This window comes from Lepus europaeus, chromosome 19, assembly GCF_033115175.1.
Source record: "Lepus europaeus isolate LE1 chromosome 19, mLepTim1.pri, whole genome shotgun sequence".
Lineage (NCBI taxonomy): Eukaryota > Metazoa > Chordata > Mammalia > Lagomorpha > Leporidae > Lepus > Lepus europaeus.
In genome coordinates, this window is record NC_084845.1 from 59,761,555 (window position 1) to 59,783,351 (window position 21,797).

Below are 21,797 nucleotides of genomic sequence, written 5' to 3' on the forward strand. Positions count from 1 at the left end.
TAAAATCTAGGTTCGAAGGTCTACACAAGAGCTAAAATTCTAAACACCAAAACCTGGCTCCCAGGTACTTAAATCCTGAGTCAAAGGAAGATTTCAACTGCAACACAACAGTCTATGAAGAATCTCAGGCTCTGGGCCATCTCTCCACAACCTCCTCCAACATCAGGCCAAACCACAGTTTGAGCCCCTGGCAGAAAGGCTTCCTGTGGGGTTGCATCCATGGGACTCACTCACCTCAGGGTATTTGTGGAGATGGCCACAATGCCCTCTGGACACTGTTCAGATGCAAAGCCTGATGCAAATTCCAGGGTCTCATAAGACAGAGGAGTCAGATGGAAGCGAGATTGGTAAGAATAACTCAACCACGAGCGGCTTGACATGGCCAACACCTGAGAAGGAAAAACCACCTTCAATAAGATTGGGAAAAACTGAAACATGGTAAACACACCAAACACCTTATCCTCAAATTTCAGTCCACAGAACATCAAGGGATTTTAGAAACCTAAAAGGCTACCTTAAGAAGTCTAGAAGAGGCAACATATGACTGCAGGTATGCCAAATCCCTGGGTTACTAATCATATGACCTAAACTAATCACTCAATGCCTTTAAGCCTGTCTCCACATGCCTAAAATGAATATTCTCATGAGGTGGACACCTGCAAGAATTAAGAACCAGCCCCGTGCTCAGCAAGATTAATATTCTTAATTTTAAAGGATATAATATTTCCAAATCTCCTTCATCTCATATAGCAAACTATGATATTAAGACTGGGATAAACCAGCGCCGCGGCTCACTAGGCTAATCCTCCACCTGCGGCGCCTGCACACCGGGTTCTAGTCCTGGTCGGGGCGCCAGATTCCATCCCGGTTGCCCCTCCTCCAGGCCAGCTCTCTGCTTGGCCCGGGAGTGCAGTGGAAGATGGCCCAAGTGCTTGGGCCCTGCACCCGCATGGGAGTCCAGGATAAGCACCTGGCTCCTGCCTTCGGATCAGCAAGGTGCGCCGGCCGCAGCGGCCATTGGAGGGTAAACCAACGGCAAAAGGAAGACCTTTCTCTCTGTCTCTCTCTCTCACTGTCCACTCTGCCAAAAAAAAAAAAAAAAAAGACTGGGATAAACCTGACAAGATTACTCAAGGTAATGGTACCCTAGACAGGAGGTTACCAGCTACTCCTTACCACTATTTGCCCAGGTTTATAGTTGAGGGGATCAATACGCCCATCTACATATAACCAAATCATGACAAACTGCCATGGAAACCAAGTTAAGAAGCTCTGGATTAAGGAACACATGACTTCCACATAAAGGAAACCAATACGGAGCTAAAGTCAAACCAACCAATATACTGGGAGTACAGCTTACACCAAAGGGATTATTCTCTGCTGGCACCACAAACATCTGAATGTGCTGCCTGCCCCTTTTTATTACTTACAGCTTCTTGGCCTTGCATCCGAACACGAAACAGCTTCACAGGACGGGAACCCAAGTACCTAGTGCGAGTGTCAGACAGATCTCCAGTGACAGGGTCCAGGACAGTTCTCAGCAGCACACCATTCTAATCAAAAGCAAAGGAATGGATGAGGGCAATTCACGATGGAAGCTTACCACCTGTGAGGAAAGCTTTTGATTGGCAATTAATAAATAAAGAGTACATGGAAAGAAATGACCTGGCAGTTTAAAGATCCTAGTGATTAGATGTTACGCACTACCAAGTTACTCATTCATTCATTCACACTTACTGAGCACGTATAGGAAGTGAAAAATACTGGTGCACTATATATTTATATATATATATATATTTTTATTTTTTGCCATACATGTTCAACTTTGTAAATTCTAAAACAGATTCACAGTTAAAAATAACCAAGGAGGCCAGCGCTGTGGTGGAATGGGTAATGCCACTGCCTGTAGTGCTGGCATCCCATATGGGCACCAGTTCAAGTCCCAGATGCTCCACTTCTGATCCAGCCCTCTGCAATGGCCTGGAAAAGCAGTACAAGATGGTCCAACTCCTTGGGCCCCTGTATCCACGTGGGAGACTTGGAAGAAGCTCCTAGCTCCTGGCTTTAGATCGGCCCAGCTTCAGCCGATGCGGCCATCTGGGGAACTAACCAGTGGATGGAAGATTTCTCTCTCTCTCTGTGCCTCTGCCTCTCTAATAAATAAATAAATCTTAAAAACAAAAACAAGAAATCAAGCCTGTTAACTCTTGTCTCCGAACATCATTTCTCTGAAAAGGAACAAGGCTCCTAAGAGAAATGACTAATTCGGGGCCAGGGCAAAAATGTTCCTGACATATGAAACATCCTGTCCAAGAAAGATGATGGTCCCAAAAGGAATAAGCCCTTAAGAGAAATGACTAGGGACCGGCACTATGGCATACCAGGTAAAGCCACTACATGCAACGCTGGTATCCCATATGGGCACAAGTTTGTGTACTGGGTGCACTACTTATAAACCAGCTCCCTACTGATGACCTGGGAAAAGCAGCAGAAGATGGCCCAAGTATTTGGGCCCCTGCTACCCACAGGGGAGACCTGGATGAACTCCTGACTTGGCCTGGCCCAGCCCTGGCCATCGCGGACATCTGTGGAGTGAACCAGCAGATGCAAGACTTCTCTGTATTTTCCCCTAATTTTTACTTCAAATTAAAAAAAAAAAAAAAAAAAAAAAAAAAAAAAAAAAAAACACAATAAAGAGAGAGAAATGACTTATGTGGGACTATGGCAAAAATGCCCCAGATTTATGTGGAACATCTTGTACAAGGCACAGAAACCTCAAAAAATAGTGGGGTCATATTAAAAAAAATAAAAGAACCAACTTCAAAGAACTCTAATTTTTCTAAAATGAGGCAATTTAGCATCACCCTCCCACCCAAGACTGTTTGAAGCAAAAACATACAAAAACCCACAAGTTTACATTACTTAATAACAAAAACCCACTTCAACACTCCCCACTGAAGGGAGATTGCTAGGACCTTAACTCCAAACCCTAAAGAGATGAACAAAGGGAAAAAAAGGATGCATTTATCTCTTTCTTGTGTGAACTATATTTAGGGTAACCAAAGAAATGAACTCTTTAAAGAGATCTAGCTAGTTAAACATAAAAAGAAATAGAACAGGGGCTGGCGCAGTGGCCTAGTAGGTAAAGCCGCCACCAGCATTGCCAGCATCCCATATGGGTGCTGGTTCTACTACCAGCTGCTCCACTTCTAATCCCATTCTCTGCTATCGCTTGAGAAAGCAGCAGAAGATGGCCTAAGTGCTTGGGCCCCTGCACCCATGTGGGAGACCTGGAAGAAGCTCCTGGCTCCTGGTCTCAGATGGGTTCGGCTCTAGCCATTGTGGCCATTTGGGGAGTAAACCAGTGGATGGAAGGCCTCTCTCTGCCGCTCTATAACTCTGCCTTTCAAATAAAATAAATAATCGTAAAAAAATAAAAAAAAAATCATGATTTCCTAACCCCTAAAGAAATACTAAATCTAGGCAATGTGTACTATTAGCTGTTAAGAAAAATGTTGACAAGGAGCTCTGAAAGAGCTAATGGATTCAAACATCAATCAAAGTAGGAAAACCAGGCATTCCATACTTCTTTAAGTGATGCCAACATAGAATAAACAGCACTACCTAGAAAATATTGCCTCCCCTCCAATTCCAAATAATTAAATCTCATCAACTCTTTGTCTATGTTATCCAATATGAAAGCCATCAAGCTACAGATGGCTACTAAGTGTTGAGATAATTCTGTTAAATGTGAACTGTCAAATTTCAGCTTTCAAAGACCTAGTATAAAAAACAAGCAATTTTATATTGATTACATATTTGAACTATAATAAAACATTAAAATTAATTTCATTTGTTTCCTTTCTGTAGCTACAGAATTACAGAAAAGGGGCTGGCACTGTGGCACAGTGGGTTAAAGCCCTGGCCTGAAGTGCCAGCACCCAGTATGGGCGCCGGTTTTAGTCACGGCTGCTCCTCTTCTGATCCAGCTCTCTGCTATGGCCTGGGAAAGCAGTAGCAGATGGCCCAAGTCCTTGGGCCCTTGCACCCACGTGGGAGACCCAGAGGAAGCTCCTGCCTCCTTACTTCGATTAGCGTACCTCCAGCCGTTGCGGCCATCTGGGGAGTGAACCAACTCTCTCTCTGCCTCTCCTTCTCCTTCTGTGTAACTCTGATTTTCAAATAAATAAAATAAATCTTTAAAAAAAAAAAAAACTACAGAAAGTTTAAATTACACACGCAGCTCACCTTGTACTTCTTTCTTTCTTTTCTTTTTTTTTTTTAAAGATTTATTTATTTGTCTGAAAGGCAGAGTTAGAGAGATCGTCCATCCCTTGGTTCGCTCCCCAAATGGCTTCCACAGCTGGGGCTGAGCTGCGCCCAAGTCAGAAGCCAGGACCTCCATCGAGGTCTCCCACAAGGGTGGCAGGGGCCCAAGTACCTGAGCCATCTTCTGCTGCATTCCCATGCACAATAGCAGGGAGATGGATGGGAAGCGTAAGAATTGGAACTTCAACTGGTACTCACATATGATGCCAGCACTGCATCTAACTCCATCTGTGCCACAATGCCAGTCCCAAGTCTTCTATTTCTAATGGTCTAGATCTTTCTACTAGTTTAAGGAAGCAGAGAATACTGCAATATTACATCAAAAATGACTCTCTCAGTCGGCGCCGTCACTCACTTGGCTAATCCTCCACCTGCGGCACCGGCACCCCAGATTCTAGTCCCGCTTGCTCCTTTTCCAGTCCAGCTTTCTGCTATGGCCCGGGAAGGCAGTGGTGGATGGCCCAAGTCCTTGGGCCCTGCACCCACATGGGAGACCAGGAGAAGCACCTGGCTTCTGGCTTCGGATTGGCACAGCGCGCCGGCCGTGGCAACCACTTGGGGGGTCAACCACGGAAGGAAGACCTTTCTCTCTCACTAACTCTGCCTGTCCAAAAAAAAAAAAAGACTCTCAAGGCAAAAGGTGGGAAATTCTACAAAACCAATAATCAGCTTACTTTTAAAAAATTTAAGTATGAGGCATACAGCACAGTCCCAAGACGTTACTTGGGATGCCTGCATTTCAGACTGCAGTGACTGGGTTTGAGTCCTGACTCTGCTCCTAATTCCAATTTCCAGCTAATGCGTGCTTAGAAGACAGCAGGTAATGGCACAAGTGCTTGGGTCCCTACCTTGTCACCCAGAAGGGAGACCCAAACTGAATTCTGAGCTTCCTGGCTGTTGTGGGCATTTGTGGAATGAATCAGAAGAGAATAGGATTTCTCTGACTTTCTGCCTTTAAGGAAAAAAAAAAAAAAAAAAAAAAAAACAAACCCCGAAACTAAAGATATACAAGGAAGAGATTAAAAAAGAACAGCAGAGGGGCCAGCACTGTGGCACAGGCTAAGCCTCCACCTGTGGCTCAGGCATCTCATATGGGCTCCAGTTCAAGTTTTGGCTGCTTTACTTTTTTTTTTTTTTCTTTTTTTGACAGTCAGAGTGGACAGTGTGAGAGAGAGAGAGAGAGAGAGAGAGAGAGAAAAGTCTTCCTTTTACTGTTGGTTCAACCTCCAATCCGCACCGTGCTGATCTGGTGCCCAGACCAGGACCAGGACTAGAACCCAGTGTGCCGGCGCCGCAGGCAGAGGATTAGCCTATTGAGCCATGGCGCTGGCCAAGGCTGCTTCACTTTCAATTCAGCTACCTGCTGGTAGCCTGGGAAAGCAGTGGAGGGTGGCCCAAGTGCTTGGGGCCCTGTACCCATGGGATGAAGCTCCTGGCTACTGGTTTCATTCCAGTCCAGTCCTGATCATTGCAGTCATTTGGGGAGTGAACCAGCAGATGGAAGACCTTTCTCCTTCTCTTTCTCCCTCCCTTTCCCTTTAAAACTGGGTACATGGAGGCTCATCAGATTAGTATCTTTTATTTTTTTAAAGACTTTGTTTTCCATCTACTGGTTCACTCCTCAAGTGGCTGCAATGGCCAGAGCTGGGCCAACCGAAAGCCAGGAGCCAGGAACTTTTTCTGGATCTCCTACATGGGTACAAGGGCCCAAGCACTTGGGCCATCCTCGACTGCTTTCCCAGGTCATAGTAAAGAGCTGGATCAGAAGAGGAGCTTCCAAGACTCAAACCAGCACTCATATGGGACGCCTGCACTACAAGCAGAGGATTAACCTAGTACACCACAGCACTGGCTCCTAGTGTCTCTAATTTCTATGTTTGAGGAGTTCTAGATTAGAAAGTAAAATTAAAAACCAGAAAGTCCCTGGGCTAGATAAAATGGCTGAGTAAATAAGCATTAAGTAAAATAAAAAACGCTATCAAAAACCTCGACTCTGATCATTAGGTTTTTGCTGTTCCTTCTTGGCAAGAAGAGCTCAGCTAGTTTGACAACAGGGAACATGTATAAGTCCTTATTAACGCAGCCGATTGTGATCTGTGAGGTAATTCATTTCAAGAGCTGACTACTATGGGACTCACAGGTGACCTTGAGCATGCAATTGCTTCATAGCAACTGCAAAGCACTGTCAGATGTGAATGCTCTGCAAATACTTTTTCTCTCTCCAAATATTCCTCAGGTTTCATTTGTTCTAATTAAAGAGCCGAGAAAAGTGGAACCGAGAGCAATGCCATTCATTTTCCTACACTGAGTCTCTGATACCAAGTGCACAAAAATGCCTGTGTAGGACAATGGAGTACAAGGAACCTACAGACAGGCTGATACCAACAATGTGAGTTTCTGGATTTCTTACCTGTAGCCCAATATTCAAGTATAGGAATCCAATAGAGCCCCTCTCACCCAGCTCATCCTGCTTCTCCGTTCCCCCCATTTCCACAATACACAAGGACTCAGGCTGGGCTGGGAGAGCCTGCATGCTCAGAGGTTGCAAACAGTCCTGGGGCGGGAAGGGAGAGAAAAATCACAAAAATCAAAATAAATGATCAATTTTAGAAAGACATCCCTAAGAGGAATCTAATTCTAGGACTGAAGTACTCTCCAGTGGGCAGAGAAAACCCCCGAGACTGATTTCTAAGAGGGGAGACATCTGGGCATAAGCTTTGAGAGTAATATGCCTTATTATGTTAAAACATACAATGGAAAAGAGTAATTAAGCAAAGGACATCTCCCTCAAAGCCATCAAAAGCCCTGGAGCAAGTCAACTGCTCCTATGCAAACATACCCAACTCAGCCCCAGATCCTATACCCAGAGGAGAAAGCAACTGTTTGGTTTCTTTCAGCTTCTTTGCGGATTTTTAAAAAACTACACAAGGAAACCAAAGCTTATGCCAAAGAAATATCTCATAGTCTCAGTTGAGCATCCTCAAACCACAGTGGAGGATGCCTGGGCTATGTTGCAATGGTAATCAACAGACACAGCAACATAGACTCTGGAGCCCAGCCCTGCTAATCTCAAGAGACACCACGCACAGGCCAGGTACTCAGGGTTAAACCAGAAGATCCTTGAATATGAGGGCATCACTCACCGAGGGGTCCAGGGAGATAATTCGCACAGTATTGTCTACCAGTCCCACAGCCAGGAAACGAGACCGCTGCTCTCCAGGAGGCACGTTGGCCAGACTCATGCACACCACATCTGCCGACATCTCTTTCCGTTCTGTGTACTCATTCAGCTGTCCTGACTAGAGAAAGGAAGACAGAGGTCACAAAGTACAGGGCGATAGAAATACCCTAATTCACCTGCAAATCCTATACCCAGGAGACAGGAAGGGAAGCAGATTAAGGTTTCTTTCAGCTTTCTTTCACTACTCTTAATATAGATAGCCAAGAGTTTCTCTACCCAAGAGCCAAAGATTGAACTTCACAAGCTAACCATAAATAAAATTACTCTCTCCCACTGACAAGACAATCAAGAGACCTTTGACAAGTTCAATGTACCACAAATTTTCTAAGCAAACCAGCTGTCAGGAAACAGGATATATAAAACTGCTTGTTCATGAGAAAACCTTGAGTGAAAGGAATTCATATGTGATAAACACAAAGCTGTAACAAACACCAAGACTATGAAAATTGGCTATGTTGGAGATTTCCTAAGAGCAAAAAAAAAAAAAATTGAGTGTTATCTACCATCCTTCCATATAGAAGAGCAAAAGAACAACTCAGACACAAATTCAGATTGCAGACACAAACCTATGCCAAACTTCAGTTGGAAAAGTAGAGTGTGAACTGCAGGAAGACAACTGTCTCATTGCTAAGAAGATATTTCTAATTTTAACTAGAATTAGGTATCACCTTATTCTTTCCTCTTTTCTATAAAAATGCCTGGTTTGCTAATGGACACTTTCACTTCTCAATACTTTTTTCACTATAATATAGATGCCTGGACTACAACTCCCACAGTGGATGATAAAAATAACATACAGGATCCATCTCAAAATAGACCAGCTCTCCTCCTGTCAGGGCAATCACCACTTGTCGCTGGTTCACCGCACACTTCACAATTGTCTTCTTTCCAGGAGTCTTCCACTCATTGACTCTCTTGTCTGCCCGTATGTGCCGAATACCATCTGGGTACACCTACAGGCAAAAACACTCATCACTGACAACAACCTGCAACACCTATCAGATCTGATAGCCCATCCTCACCCACAGGAGATGTTAAGCCACTGAATGTGAAGCCCATGAAGAGTAAACTACAAAAGCACCGAGGAAGGTGGTGGAAGATGCCCCAAGAACTTGGCACCCACCACATAAGGGACCCAGATAGAGTTCCAGGTTCCTGGCTTTGGCCTGGACCAGCACCAACCATTGCAGCCATTTGGGGAGTAAACCAGCATATGGAAAATTTCTCTAATTCTGTTTCAAAAAAAGAAAGGAAGATGAAAAATAATGTATTAGAAAAAAAAAAAAAAAAACTCTTGGGGCTAGTGCTGTGGTGCAGTAGGTTAATTCTCCACCTCCAGCACCAGTATCCCATATGAGCATTGGTTCTAATCCCAGCTGCTCCTCTTTCAATCCAGCTCTCTGCTATAACCTGGAAAAGCAGTTCAATCTGGCACAAGCCTTGGGCCCCTGCACCCATGTGGGAGACCTGGAAGAAGTTCCTGGTTTCAGATCGGCCCATCTCTGACTGCTGCAGCTGTTTTGAGGAATGAACCAAAGATGAAAGACCTTTTCTCTTTCTCTCCCTTTCACTATCTGTAACTCTACCACTCAAATAAATAAAATCTTTAAAAAAAAAAAAAAACCCTCTGATAAAAATGAAAGCATTTATGATATGTCAGTAACATAGAAATGGCAGAAAGGATGTCATGCACCAAAATTCTAAAACTGAATTATTATTATTATTATTTTTGACAGGCACAGTGGACAGTGAGAGAGAGAGAGAGAGACAGAGAGAAAGGTCTTCCTTTGCCGTCGGTTCACCCTCCAATGGTGGCCACGGCCAGCGCACTGCGGCTGGCACACCGCACTGATCCAAAGCCAGGAGCCAGGTGCTTTTATCCTGGTCTCCCATGCGGGTGCAGGGCCCAAGCACTTGGGCCATCCTCCACTGCACTCCCAGGCCACAGCAGAGAGCTGGCCTGGAAGAAGGGCAACCTGGACTAGAACCCGGTGTGCCGGCGTCGCAGTGGAGAATTAGCCTATTGAGCCGTGGCGCCGGCCAAAAAGCTGAATTATTTAAAATCTGAAAGAACTGGGGTTGGCGCTGTGGCGTAGTAGGTTACGCATCCACTTGCGACACTGACATCCCATATGGGCGAGAGCTCAAGTCCCAGCTGATTTTTTTCTGATCCAGCTCTCTGCTTATGGCCTGGGAAAGCAATAAAGATGGCCCAAGTGCTTGGGCCTCTGCACCCGCACAGCTGACCCAGAGGCAGCTCTGGGCCTCCTGGCTCTTGGCTTGGAATTGGCCCAGGTCTGGCCACTGCAGCCATTTGAAGAGTGAACAATAGATGGAAGACCTCTCTATCTCTCCCTTTCTTTGTCTGTAACTCTGCCAATCAAGTAAATAAATTAACTTTTTTAAAAAAAATTATTTATTTATTTGAAAGTCAGAGTTACACAGAGAGAAGGAGAGGAAGAGAGAGGTCTTCCATCTGCCTGGTTCACTCCCAAATTGGCCACAATGGTCAGAGTTGTGCCAATCCAAAACCAGAAGCCAGGAGATTCTGGTCCATGCAGGTGCAGGGGCCCAAGGACATGGGCCATCTTCTACTGCATTCCCAGGCCACAGCAGAGAGCTGGACCTGAAGTGGAGCAGCTGGGACTTGAATTGGCGCCAATATGGGATGCCAATACTGCAAGTGTCGGCTTTACCCGCTACGCCACAACACCAGGCCCAAATAAATCAATCTTTAAATAAAATAAAATAAGGGCCGGTGCTGGGGTGCAGTGGTTTAAAGCCCCAGCTTGCAGTGCCAGCATCCCACACGGGCACTGCTTTGAGTCTCTGCTGCTCCACTTCTGATCCAGCCCTCTGCTTTGGCCTAGTAAAGCAACAGAAGAGTGCTGACTCCTGGCTTTGGATCAGCTCAGTTCTGGACACTGATGTCATTTGGGAAGCGAACCAGCAAATGGAAAATCTTTTTCTCTCTCTCTGGCTCTACCTCCCTCTGTAACACTTTCAAATAAATAAAATGAATCTTTTAAAACCAAATCTGAAAGAACTAATTCTTAGGCCAGTTCTCTATGTTAACAAAGGTGAGAGTGAAGAGAGACAGGAACACAGCAGCCTATAGCCAATGAAGGCAAAGAAAGAACAGAAGCTAAGTAGGTAAGTAAGCCCTGAGACCCCTCACCTGCACCAGGGCATCATCTCCCAGTAAGGAGCAGGACAAGGTTGGGGTGGTGCCCAGAAATCCCGAGTCAGTCACTTCTTCCACAGTCTCTCCAATGGATAGCACAAGGGTGGCATTCACGAAAGACACAATGATGTAAGCATCAAACTCATCTGAAAAAGCAAAGAAAAAATTTGGTCAGCTAACAACTCATTAGGATTACAAAGCCAAATGAGATACTAACAGCTTTCTTCAGAAATTTTCCAAGGCACTTCTCTGTGTAGTCACCACACACACAGAACACAGCATGATCCTGAAGATATGGACTGTCTTTTACCAGCCTACAGAGATACTTGCTTCCTCTGATGCCTAAGGACACTTAAGAACATATGAAAACTAGTATTCTCCTGATACATTTGCTGGAGAAACAAGAAAGGACAAAGCAGGGGAATCAGAAGAAGGAATATATTTTGAACACTATGATATTTATATTTAGATAGAAAAAGCGAATTAGAACTTGTTTATTATGCAAATTGCCAATAATAACCCATAAAGAAGATACTCATTAAAACTAGGAAGGAACCCTAATTACTTTTTTTTAAGATTTATTCATTTATTTGAAAGTCAAGAGTTAGAAAGAGAGAAAAAGGTCTTCCATCTGCTGGTTCACTCCCCAACTGGCTCTGATGGCCGGAGCTCCACCAATCCGAAGCCAGGAGCTTCTTCCGGGTCTCCCACATGGGTCCAGGAGCCCAAGGACTTGGGCCATTCTCTACTGCTTTCCCAGGCCATAGCAGAGAGCTGGATCAGAAGTGGAACAGCCGGGACTCAAACTGGTGCCTATAGGGATGCCAGCACTGCAGGCAGAGGCTTTACCTGTTACGCCACAGCGGCAGCCCACTTCTTTCTTAAGCTTACATAGAGGGCCAGCAATGTGGCATAAAAGGTAAATTCACTGTCTACGATAACAGCATCCTGTATAGGCACCGGTTCACATTATGGCTGCTCCACTTCAAATCCAGCTCCCTGCTAATGGACTGAGAAAAGCAGTAGAAAACAGTCCAAGCACGTTAGGGTCCTTGCCACCAACAACACGGGAGACCCAGGTGAAGTCCCTGGCTTCTGCCTGGGTCAACCCTGGCCACTGCAGCCATCTGGGGAGTGAATCAGCACATGGAAGATTTCTCTCTGTAACTCTGATTTGCAAATAAACTAATTTTTTAAAGCAGTTAATACAGCAACATAATGAATAAAACATAGCTTAATCTTTCGAGAGACTAAGTCATTCTAGGGTTGGAAACTATTTCCAATGGGAGTGATACTAAGAACACCAGACAAGGAGGAAGTGTGGAGCACATGAGAGGGAGTTGTTTATACTGTCAGTCCTTGACATCTCTGACTTTTCACTATTTAAAAACACAACAATCCCATGGTCATGAACAATTCTACTAGGATTTGCTGTCTATAATGAAATGCAGTTGTATTAACAAACAATAATGAGCTTCCTAAAGTCAGGTGACCGGAGGTATACAGGCAATTCCATGTTTCTCCTGCAGATTCCACAGTTAAAGGCCATCTGTTTCCCATATATCCCACTCTAAAATAGCTTGTGGGTATGTCTCCCACAAGCAGCACAATGTTTAATATAAAAGCTTGACAAACAATGAATAAAGGCATTTTTATTTTTAAAGAGTTGAGATTTTCCTGCTTTATATCTGAATCTTTAATCTTCTCCCCCTTTTTAAGCCCCTTAATAAGAAGCCAGGTAAATAAGGGAGAGAATAACAAAAAAAGGTAATAAATTATAATGGCTAATCTCACATATAACAATTGCAGCCACAGGATCTTTTGTGCCTTAACACTTGTCAGAGTTCATTCAGTATCAATTCCTGATCCAAACCTCCAAAAAGACACTCTGGTACTGACAGCTCCAAATGAAGTCTAGGTAAACTAAAGCTGCTAGATTAGCTCAGCAGAATCAGTATTCTTCACAGGAGCTTAAGTCAAGATGCGTAATTGGTGTCACCTATAGCAGCATTCTTACTAGCAGAATATAAAAACTATTTGGGGGGCTGGCACTGTGGCATAGCAGGTAAATTTGCCACCAGCATTGCACTTCATATGGGTGCTGGTTCAAATCCCAGCTGCTCCACTTTTGAACCAGATCTCTTCTATGGCCTGGGAAAGCAGTAGAAGATGGCCCATGTCCTTGGGCCCCTGCACCCACATGAAAACCCCCGAAGAAGCTCCTGGCTTCTAGATCCGGATCGGTGCAGCTCCAGCCACTGCAGCCAACTGGGGAGTAAACCAGTGGATAGAAGACCTCTCTCTGCCTCTCCGCTGTGTAACTCTGACTTTGAAATAAATAAATAAATCTTAAAAAAAAAAAAAAGAAAAAAAAAAGCAATTTGGTAGGTTGTCATCAGTACTAATGATAAAATAATTTGTGAAGCTGCTTCACATACAGTTAAGTATTATTTTGTGAAGCTTTTGTTTCAGTTAATATAACTATATACTTTTGTGGCTGAAAACCTAGGATTAAAGATCTATCCCAATGAGTGAGGAATCCAGAGAGTAAAGAATTAAGGAATTAATGGACAAGATGTTTTGTGCTTAATTATTTTAACTGTGAAGACATACACGTTCTTTGAGGACATCTTATAAAACAGCTTTGTAGACTAAAGCACTACTCACTATCACAAGTAAGGACTTGGTTGTCCCTCAAATGGATGTCTGAATAACTTAAAACCAAAACCCAGGATCAGTGTTGCAGCACAGTGGGTTAAGCTGCCACCTGCAATGCCAGCATTCTATAAGGGTACTTGGTTCAAGTCCTAGCTGCTCCACTTCCAATCTTGGTCCTTGCTAATAAACCTAGAAAAGCAGGTGAAGATGGCTTGGGCCTCTACACTCACATAGGAAACCCAGAAGAAGCTTTCGGCTCCAGCTTGACCCAGTTTGGCCCAGCTTGGCTACCGTGGCCATTTGGGGAGTTAACCAGAGGATGAAAGATCTGTCATCCCCCAACTTCTGTAACTCTACCTTTCAAATAAATAGAATTAAAAAACAAAATCCAGGGCTGGCACTGTGGCATAGCAGGTAAAGTATCCGCCTGCAGTGCTGGCATCCCATATGGGCACCAGGTCAAGTCCTAGCTGCTTCACTTCTGACCCCAGCTCTCTGCTATAGCCTGAGAAAGCAGTAGAAGATGGCCCAAGCTCTTGGGCTCCCACACCTACATGGGAGACCCAGAAAAGCTCTTGGCTTCTGGCTTCAGATTGGCGCAGGTAAAGCAACTAGGGCCATATGGGGAGTGAACCAGTGATGAAAGACATCTCTTTCTCTTTGTAACTGCCTTTCAAGTAAATATTAAAAAAAAAAATCCAGCTCCACATGACACAAACTCAAAAGCTTTACTCTAATGCTCAGCTTTTGAACCAGAAATTGCTAATCTTTAAAAGTAACAAAAGTTGCTTTATTTTCTTATACAAACACCATATAATTTCCCAAAGCCCCAGACTGCTGATATATAAAAGATGGACTGAAATAAATTGGGCAAATCAATAGTGAGAAAGCAGCCACTCACATCTGAAAATTGCTTTCCATCAGATTCACTCAAATTATCAACCATCACTCTGTCAACAACACACTCTACAGGGCGCCGGATTCTGTCCCGGTTGCCCCTCTTCCAGGCCAGCTCTCTGCTATGGCCCGGGAGTGCAGTGGAGGATGGCCCAAGTGCTTGGGCCCTGCACCCCATGGGAGACCAGGAGAAGTACCTGGCTCCTGCCTTCGGATCAGCGCGGTGCGCCGGCCGCAGCGGCCATTGGAGGGTGAACCGACGGCAAAACGGAAGACCTTTCTCTCTGTCTCTCTCTCACTATCCACTCTGCCAGTCAAAAATTTAAAAAAAAAACACACTCTAAATTCTACTCTTTCCACCCTAGGAGATCATACGTTAAAAGTTGGATAAGAAAACCAAGTTTGAAATGAAGCCAATGACTTAAGAAGTATAAATACCCACAGTCTTTTCGTAGGGACTGCAAGTCTCATGTCAAAGAACATTAGTTCATACCTCAGGGGAGAAAAGCAACTAGGACATGAGAAGTCATTGTTAGGCCACAGTTATTAGGTCACTGTTAGGCCACAGTTAATAGGACTTCTACCTGAGCACTGCCATAGCAGTTTCCCTTAACCTCAGGAGTTCAATAAGCAACTCATTCCAAAGGGTACAGTGAGCGACCATCCTGTACCTTATTCTCATTTCACATTGGGAAGACCTGGTGCTTATTGTGCCTTAGCACTTCCCTGAACAAGTGCTTTGTCTAGGTCCTTATCTTTCAGTCAGCACACCTGGAAAGCACAACTCCAAAGGATAGTAGGAAGCTAAGGTTTTCTAGCTACAGACTCTTTCAAGTATAGTCAAAGATAACCTAGTCATATTTTCCAAGTTCTGTGGGACAAAATGGAGAAGCTGATTCTTGCCTCTGACCAGATGGATGTGCACCACATCGGCATCCAATTGCAAAGTTACCCTTTGAAAGATGCCCTTAGGGCTGCCTCAATATTTTGTCTAGGTCCCTCTGGATAAACTCTAAGACCCCACAGTAGACCCTAGCAGTAGGTACACACCTGTGGTGATCAGCACCTTCACCAGCCACCTGTGGAAGAGAAAAAAAGGCTTGGTATTGGTAGTATGCATCACCAAGTACCAGCCAAGGTTAGTATTTGCCCAGAAGACTGCAGCACAGGTGGACAGAGGAATGTTCACTCATCAGTAACTTAGAATATCTGGAAAGAAAACGTACAAAAAGAAACTGGCCTGCTTTTGTGAATGATTTCCCAAATTACGGTATCTAAGATTAAAATTTATCTGCATACAGTTCTTTCTTGGACTTTACTATTTAACAGAAGAGAAAACTTCTCAGCTCTAAGTTCTGTCCTGTAGCATACTGCTTATCATCAAGTGAGCAAACATTTCTCTAGAGTCTGCCCTAATCCTCAAACACAGGCCCATTCACTATGCTCCAGCCCCTCCCAGCAACTGCTTGTGCCTTTTATCACACTAGAACAATAGTTTTGTATGCTTGTCTTTGTTTTCAGTAGGCCAGTACATTGACACAGAAGTTCTGTGTTAATTACTCTGAGTCCACATGTGTACTCGAATGACTATAGAATGGAGGTACAGAATTTATCCTGAAAATAACCAGCCAACACCCACAAAACCCTACAGCAGTGTCTATCAAAATAAACATTAAACTGGATTTCAGGAGACAGAATTTTGTGTCCCTATTATCTAGATGTGTTTTCTTGAAAGAGTCAACTCTTGATTTTCTGTCCTTTTCATAAAAATGAGGGGTAACTTCTGTAAACCTAAATCTGTTTTAAAACAAAAAGTTTATCTAAAAACGTTAAGAAGAAAAAAGGGCAAACTAGGTTATTTCAAAGCATGCTTCTAGTTTAAACCGTCCAGGCAATGTTTCTAAAAGCAATAATATATCAATAAGCTACCAAGCCAAAAGTGAATACCAACACTGACCACCTTCTCTATGTCAACATTAAAACCAAGTACCTAATAAATATCTACTCAGCTAAAATGAAACTACCAATTTGCTATTCACTTTCCCCATCTTTCTACAGAACTTGTATGTCACTGATGCTTACAATGGAAACAAAATTTACAAAAATGTGCAATAATCTACTAATGGAAAGAGGTTTTCCTCCTACACATTTCCCAACACCCTTAAATTTGTTCCACACAACTAGAACATCTAAGTTTCAGGCAGAATCAAAGCTATTTTCTTGAAAAAGCTTTGTCCACCAGACAGGGTGATATTATTCACTAGCCACACATTCCTCAGGAACAAGTAAATTGAGTTCTAGGATCAGAAAAGACCTATAACCCAACAGTGAATCAAAGGGAAAAGGAGGAGTGAATTTATTTCTACAGAATAAATCCAACTGTCACAAGACTCCCCCTGCTCTTGCAGTGCTTTCAGGCTTTCGGGTAATTTTCTATTGAGGAACTCAAGACTCCCACTCCTTCTTTACCCCTTCTTCGCCACGCACCCTAAAATGATTTCATTTAATCAACCTCTGCTTTTGTTAATAAGGACACCTGACTAACGAGCATCAGCAAATCTTCTGAATTTCACTGTGGTGTTAGCACAATGAGAGAACAGTTAAATAAAAAGGAAAAAGAAACAACTTTCTCTCATGTCATACCTCTTACACAAATGGAATCAGTGTCTTTATGAACAAAAACTCAAAGAATATCAAACCTAATAACTCTAAAGTACTGAAATGTTTCCACTGAAGAACAGCTACTCTATGCTCTCCTTACTCACTTGTGCAAAAAGCATCAGGTGAAGGCATCCTGAAAGCCTTAAAACTGTGCTGTTAGGCCAGATAAAGTTTCTGGTGTCAGATGAAGTGACATAGAAATATTATGGGAGGCTGGCACTGTGGCGCAGATTAAATCCCCAGGCTGTAGTGCTGGCATCCCATATAGGAGCCAGTTTGAGTCCCGGCTGCTCCACTTCCAACCCAGCTCTCTGCTATGGGCTGGTAAAGCGGTAGAAAATGGCCCAAGTCTTTGGGGACCTGCACCCACGTGGGAGACCTGGAAGAAGTTCCTGGCTCCTGACTTTGAATCGGGTCAGTTCTGGCCGTTGTGGCCATTTGGAGAGTGAATCAGTGGATGGAAGACCTCTCTCTCTCTCTCTCTCCACCTCCCTCTGTAACTGCATTTCAAATAAACATAATCTTTATAAAAAAGAAAAAGAAACATTATGAATGCAGTCTCTTGAGTCCTCTATGTCAATGGCACCCAGACCCTTATTGTAACTACTAAGAAAAGGCTATTTACCTTCTATGTGCCGACGCACTGTCCAGACAGCATTGGGGTTACCGGGTAGCTCAGAAACAGCCATTTCTGACACCTGACAGGAGAGGAGAGCCACACATCAGTGAGAATTGAACTCAGCTACTTGCTTAGAACTACACTAGAAAAATAAGGTCCAGAATAAACCATTCACATTATATGTTATAATCAAAAAGATGGAACTATCTAGTGAAACACCAATCAAAAACCCCAAAAGGCAATCCTCGTGACAGATTTCAGCAAAAAGTTATGGCATCTTTGGAAGGATACAGTTATTACAACTAAAATCATATGCTTCATTTGGGGAGGGCATAATTGCATCCTCTTCAGGAAGTCCAGTAATCACTGAAATTGAAATTCAAATAGGCCATCTAAAATAGCATCCTAATATTTACCATCACATCTAGCATGGGGCCAAATTCCATCTCCAAATGCCACAAATAAATACTCCCACACCCGCCTGACTGGCAGTCATCTATCTCTTCGTTGCATAAGCACTCATTAAATCAACTGCTTTGTGTTTGCTATTAGATGTTTATGCTACTTAAAGAGAAAGTTAATAAGTGTCTTAATATTCCACAGGTTCTCCAACCTAAGAGTCAAAGAAACACCTAACACGAATTCAAAATGATCTAGAGGGGGAAACCAGCTGTGAGATATACGAAAACTCTGTGTACTATCTCTGTAATTTTTCTGTAAATATAAAACCATTCTAGGGACAACTGCCTGACCAACAGATAAAATGTAACTTGGGGGCCAATGCTGTGGGGTTACAAGTACATAAAGCCACCACCTGTAGGGCCAACATTCCATATGGGCACAGGTTTGAGTCCCCGCTGTTCCACTTTGAATCCAGCTCTCTGCTATGGCCTGGAAAAGCAGAAGTTGAGCCCCTGCACCTGTGTGGGGGACGCAGAAGAAGTTCCTGGCTTCTGGCTTTGGGAAGCAAACCAACGGATGGAAGATCTCTCTCTGACTACCTCTCTAACTCTGCCTTTCAAATAAAAAGTAAATCTTTTTTTCTGACAAGCAGAGTTAGACAGTGAGAGAGAGACAGAGAGAAAGATCTTCCTTCCATTGGTTCACCCCCCAAATGGCCGCTACGGCTGGCCGAACTGAAGCCAGGAGCCAGGTGCTTCCTCCTGGTCTCCCATGCAGGTACAGGGCCCAAGCACTTGGGCCATCCACCACTGCCTTCCCAGGCCACAGCAGAGAGCTGGACTGGAAGAGGAGCAACCGGGACAGAACCGGTGCCCCAACCGGGACTAGAACTCAGAGTACCGGCGCTGCAGGAGGAGGATTAGCCTACTGACCCGCAGCGCCGGCCATAAGAAGTAAATTTTATTATTTTTTGACAGGCAGAGTGGACAGTGAGAGAGAGACAGAGAGAAAGGTCTTCCTTGTTGCCGTTGGTTCACTCTCCAATGGCCACTGCGGCCGGCGCATCTCGCTGATCCGAAGCCAGGAGCCAGGTGCTTCTCCTGGTCTCCCATGCGGGTGCAGGGCCCAAGGACTTGGGCCATCCTCCACTGCCTTCCCGGGCCATAGCAGAGAGCTGGCCTGGAAGAGGGGCAACCGGGATAGAATCCGGCAACCCACAAATAAATCTTTAAAAAAAAAAAAAAACTTCAAAAAGTTCATGGAAAATGGAATTAATGGTGTAAAACAATTTTGAAATCCACGCATATAAGAGGGTCTTTTAAAAGTTCAAGAAAAAATGCATATTATGAAAAACTATGCAAGGATTTCAAACTTTTCTGAAGTAAAAATTAAAAAAATTTTTTATCCAGGGTGCCAGCAACATGGTGTAACAGATAATTCCGCTGCCTGCAATGCTGGCATCCCATATGGGCGCCGGTTCTAGTCCCAGTTGCTCCATTTCCAATCCAGATTTCTGCTACGGCCTGGGAAAGCAGAAGATGGCCCAAGTCCTAGGGCCCTGCAACCCGCATAGGAGACCCAGGAAAAGCTCCTGGCTCGTGGCTTTGGATTGGCCCAGCTCCAGTCGTTGCAGCCATTTGGGGAGTAAGTCAACCAGTGGATGGAAGACCTCTCTCTCTCTCTCTGCCTCTCAAATAAATAAATCTTTTTTTTTAAATTGTTACATCCATTTATGACAAGGGGCAGAGACAGAGAATACACATGCTCCCCCTTCCACTGGCCCTGAATTACCCTCCAAATGACCCCCTACAGTTTGGGAACTGGGAACACCTCACTGGAAACCATAACTGTTGCTTCCCAGGGTCTGCACCAGCGGGAAGCTGGAATCAGGAGCAGGAGCCAAGAGTTGAGCCCAGGCACTCTCATGTTGGATGGGGCACCCTAACCAGTTTCCTAATAGGCCAAATGCCTAAGTCCATTTCTCATGAACTATTTATTTACTCATCAGAGGAAAGCCAGAAACTGCTATGTCAGTGCTTCCCTCCAAACTCAAGAATTCTAATCTTACCTCCAGTCCATGCCTTAAAACTCTCAAAGATGACCGGGGTCCCCTACCACAGGCCACATACAGCTGAGGGGTATCTTCATTGGCCAAATCAGCTATCTGCACAGAGAACAAAGGGGAAAATGTGGCTAAGTTTTCAAACCCAACTGATTCTCAGGACAAATGACTTTTGAGCTTACCAATCTCTTATTGGATCCTTGGCCTGGGATATGAAGAAGAAAAGCTCAAATACTCCCAACAGTAAACAATTTGAATAGCAAATTTTTCCACTAAAAAAGGAAATGTCATTAAAGGAACTGTCATTTAGTAAAACAAAATACTATATACCCTCCAAGTAAAATTCAGCACTTTCTTTCCTACTTAGCAGTATCACAATCCTGTCATTCCCAAAAATTGTATTTACTCACATAACATTAAAGCTTGCAGATACTCAAACTAGCATTTACCCTCATCACTACTGCAAAATTCTATTTATCAGATGTGTTTGTTGTCAGAATGCACAGGATCATATGTGCTCTTCTGATGTTGCTGTCCAGTTTTTGGTTAACTTTGCACCTAGCTAATCAACCTCTAAATGAGAAAACCATATTTTCTTGTGTCGGTATCCTACATCTAGCTCTTTCCAGTATAGTATTTATTGACCAATAGGTGACAAGAGGTGTGTCATTTGTATTAGTTTTGACAAACTAAGCAATTCAATGAAAATTCCTCTACGGACTAGATAGAGCCTACTTTAACACAGTAAGTATACAGGCTCACACTGATCTCTCCAAAAACAAAAAAGGTTAACTCAACTATTTTAAATGCACCATCTTGCTACTTATGAAGATACATAATTTTTCACGATTAAAAATATATTCTGCTAGTCCAGTTATTCTACATTGTCATTTGCACTTAAAAACATTCAGAGAGCATTCAGATGCCTCAGGCTAATAGAAGAGATCCTGTAACAAAAACATATGAAGGAGCGCGGCCATAAAAAATCTTGTTAACTTCCAGCTAAACTTATTTTTGATCTACAAGCTATTTACACAATTATTTCTTCAAATTCCAAGGAAGTAGAAAAAGAAAAAACACACTAAGTCGAATTAGGAATTACTCATACTTATTTCCTGTTGTACTCAGAACTAACGTCTCTTCTCAAAATTCTAAGGGAAGTAGAGTGGAGCTCTACCTTATTTCCCCTACACAGGGCATACCACTCTCTTTCATTAAAAGCATGATTAACTAGATAGGTGAATCCCAAATGGTTATTACTCAAATCCCAGCCATCCAGGGCAAAATGGCATGGTAAATTTCCTAGCTGCTACAACTGAGCACCAGTAGTTGGGGGACACAATGTTGATACTAGGTCACTTCAGGTTCCTCCTTAAGGACGCATTTAAAAACTTTTTTGCTAATAAACTCCAAAGCTTCTGCTATATCTTTAAGAAATGTGTTGAAATGAGATGAGTATGGTTATTCATAGAGTGTCAAATAATAACAAGATCAAGTTCAGAATACTATATGAACCAATTTACTATAAAAAGAAAAAAAGTAGATACCATATACAAGTGTCTCTATGAGTTGCAAAAGCAGAGAAAATGCTCAGAAGCAATCATAAGAAGCAATGGCTTCAGCAGAGGTGAGGGTTAAATGACTGGGAGCAGACCTTTCACTTTTCACCTTTTATGGCTAGAATGTTTACATTCAATGGCTTGGGGTTTTACAATTAAAGAGCTGTGGCACAGGTTAATCTGAA

At 43.5% G+C, this 21,797-nt stretch overlaps 1 protein-coding gene across 2 annotated transcripts in view; it reads right to left on the reverse strand.

Annotated features, from left to right (window-relative positions):
• Nucleotides 1-21,797, reverse strand: part of SF3B3 (splicing factor 3b subunit 3) — a 58,426-nt gene that overhangs the window by 12,715 nt on the left and 23,914 nt on the right. For both annotated transcript variants that reach the window (XM_062177956.1, XM_062177957.1), the window contains 8 exons: nt 20,060-20,155; nt 17,596-17,668; nt 10,749-10,900; nt 8,368-8,523; nt 7,473-7,628; nt 6,740-6,883; nt 1,431-1,553; nt 235-389 (listed from right to left, as the gene is read on the reverse strand). In XM_062177956.1, coding sequence (XP_062033940.1) covers nt 235-389; nt 1,431-1,553; nt 6,740-6,883; nt 7,473-7,628; nt 8,368-8,523; nt 10,749-10,900; nt 17,596-17,668; nt 20,060-20,155 — 1,055 coding nt within the window. The remainder of the gene's footprint in view (nt 1-234; nt 390-1,430; nt 1,554-6,739; nt 6,884-7,472; nt 7,629-8,367; nt 8,524-10,748; nt 10,901-17,595; nt 17,669-20,059; nt 20,156-21,797) is intronic.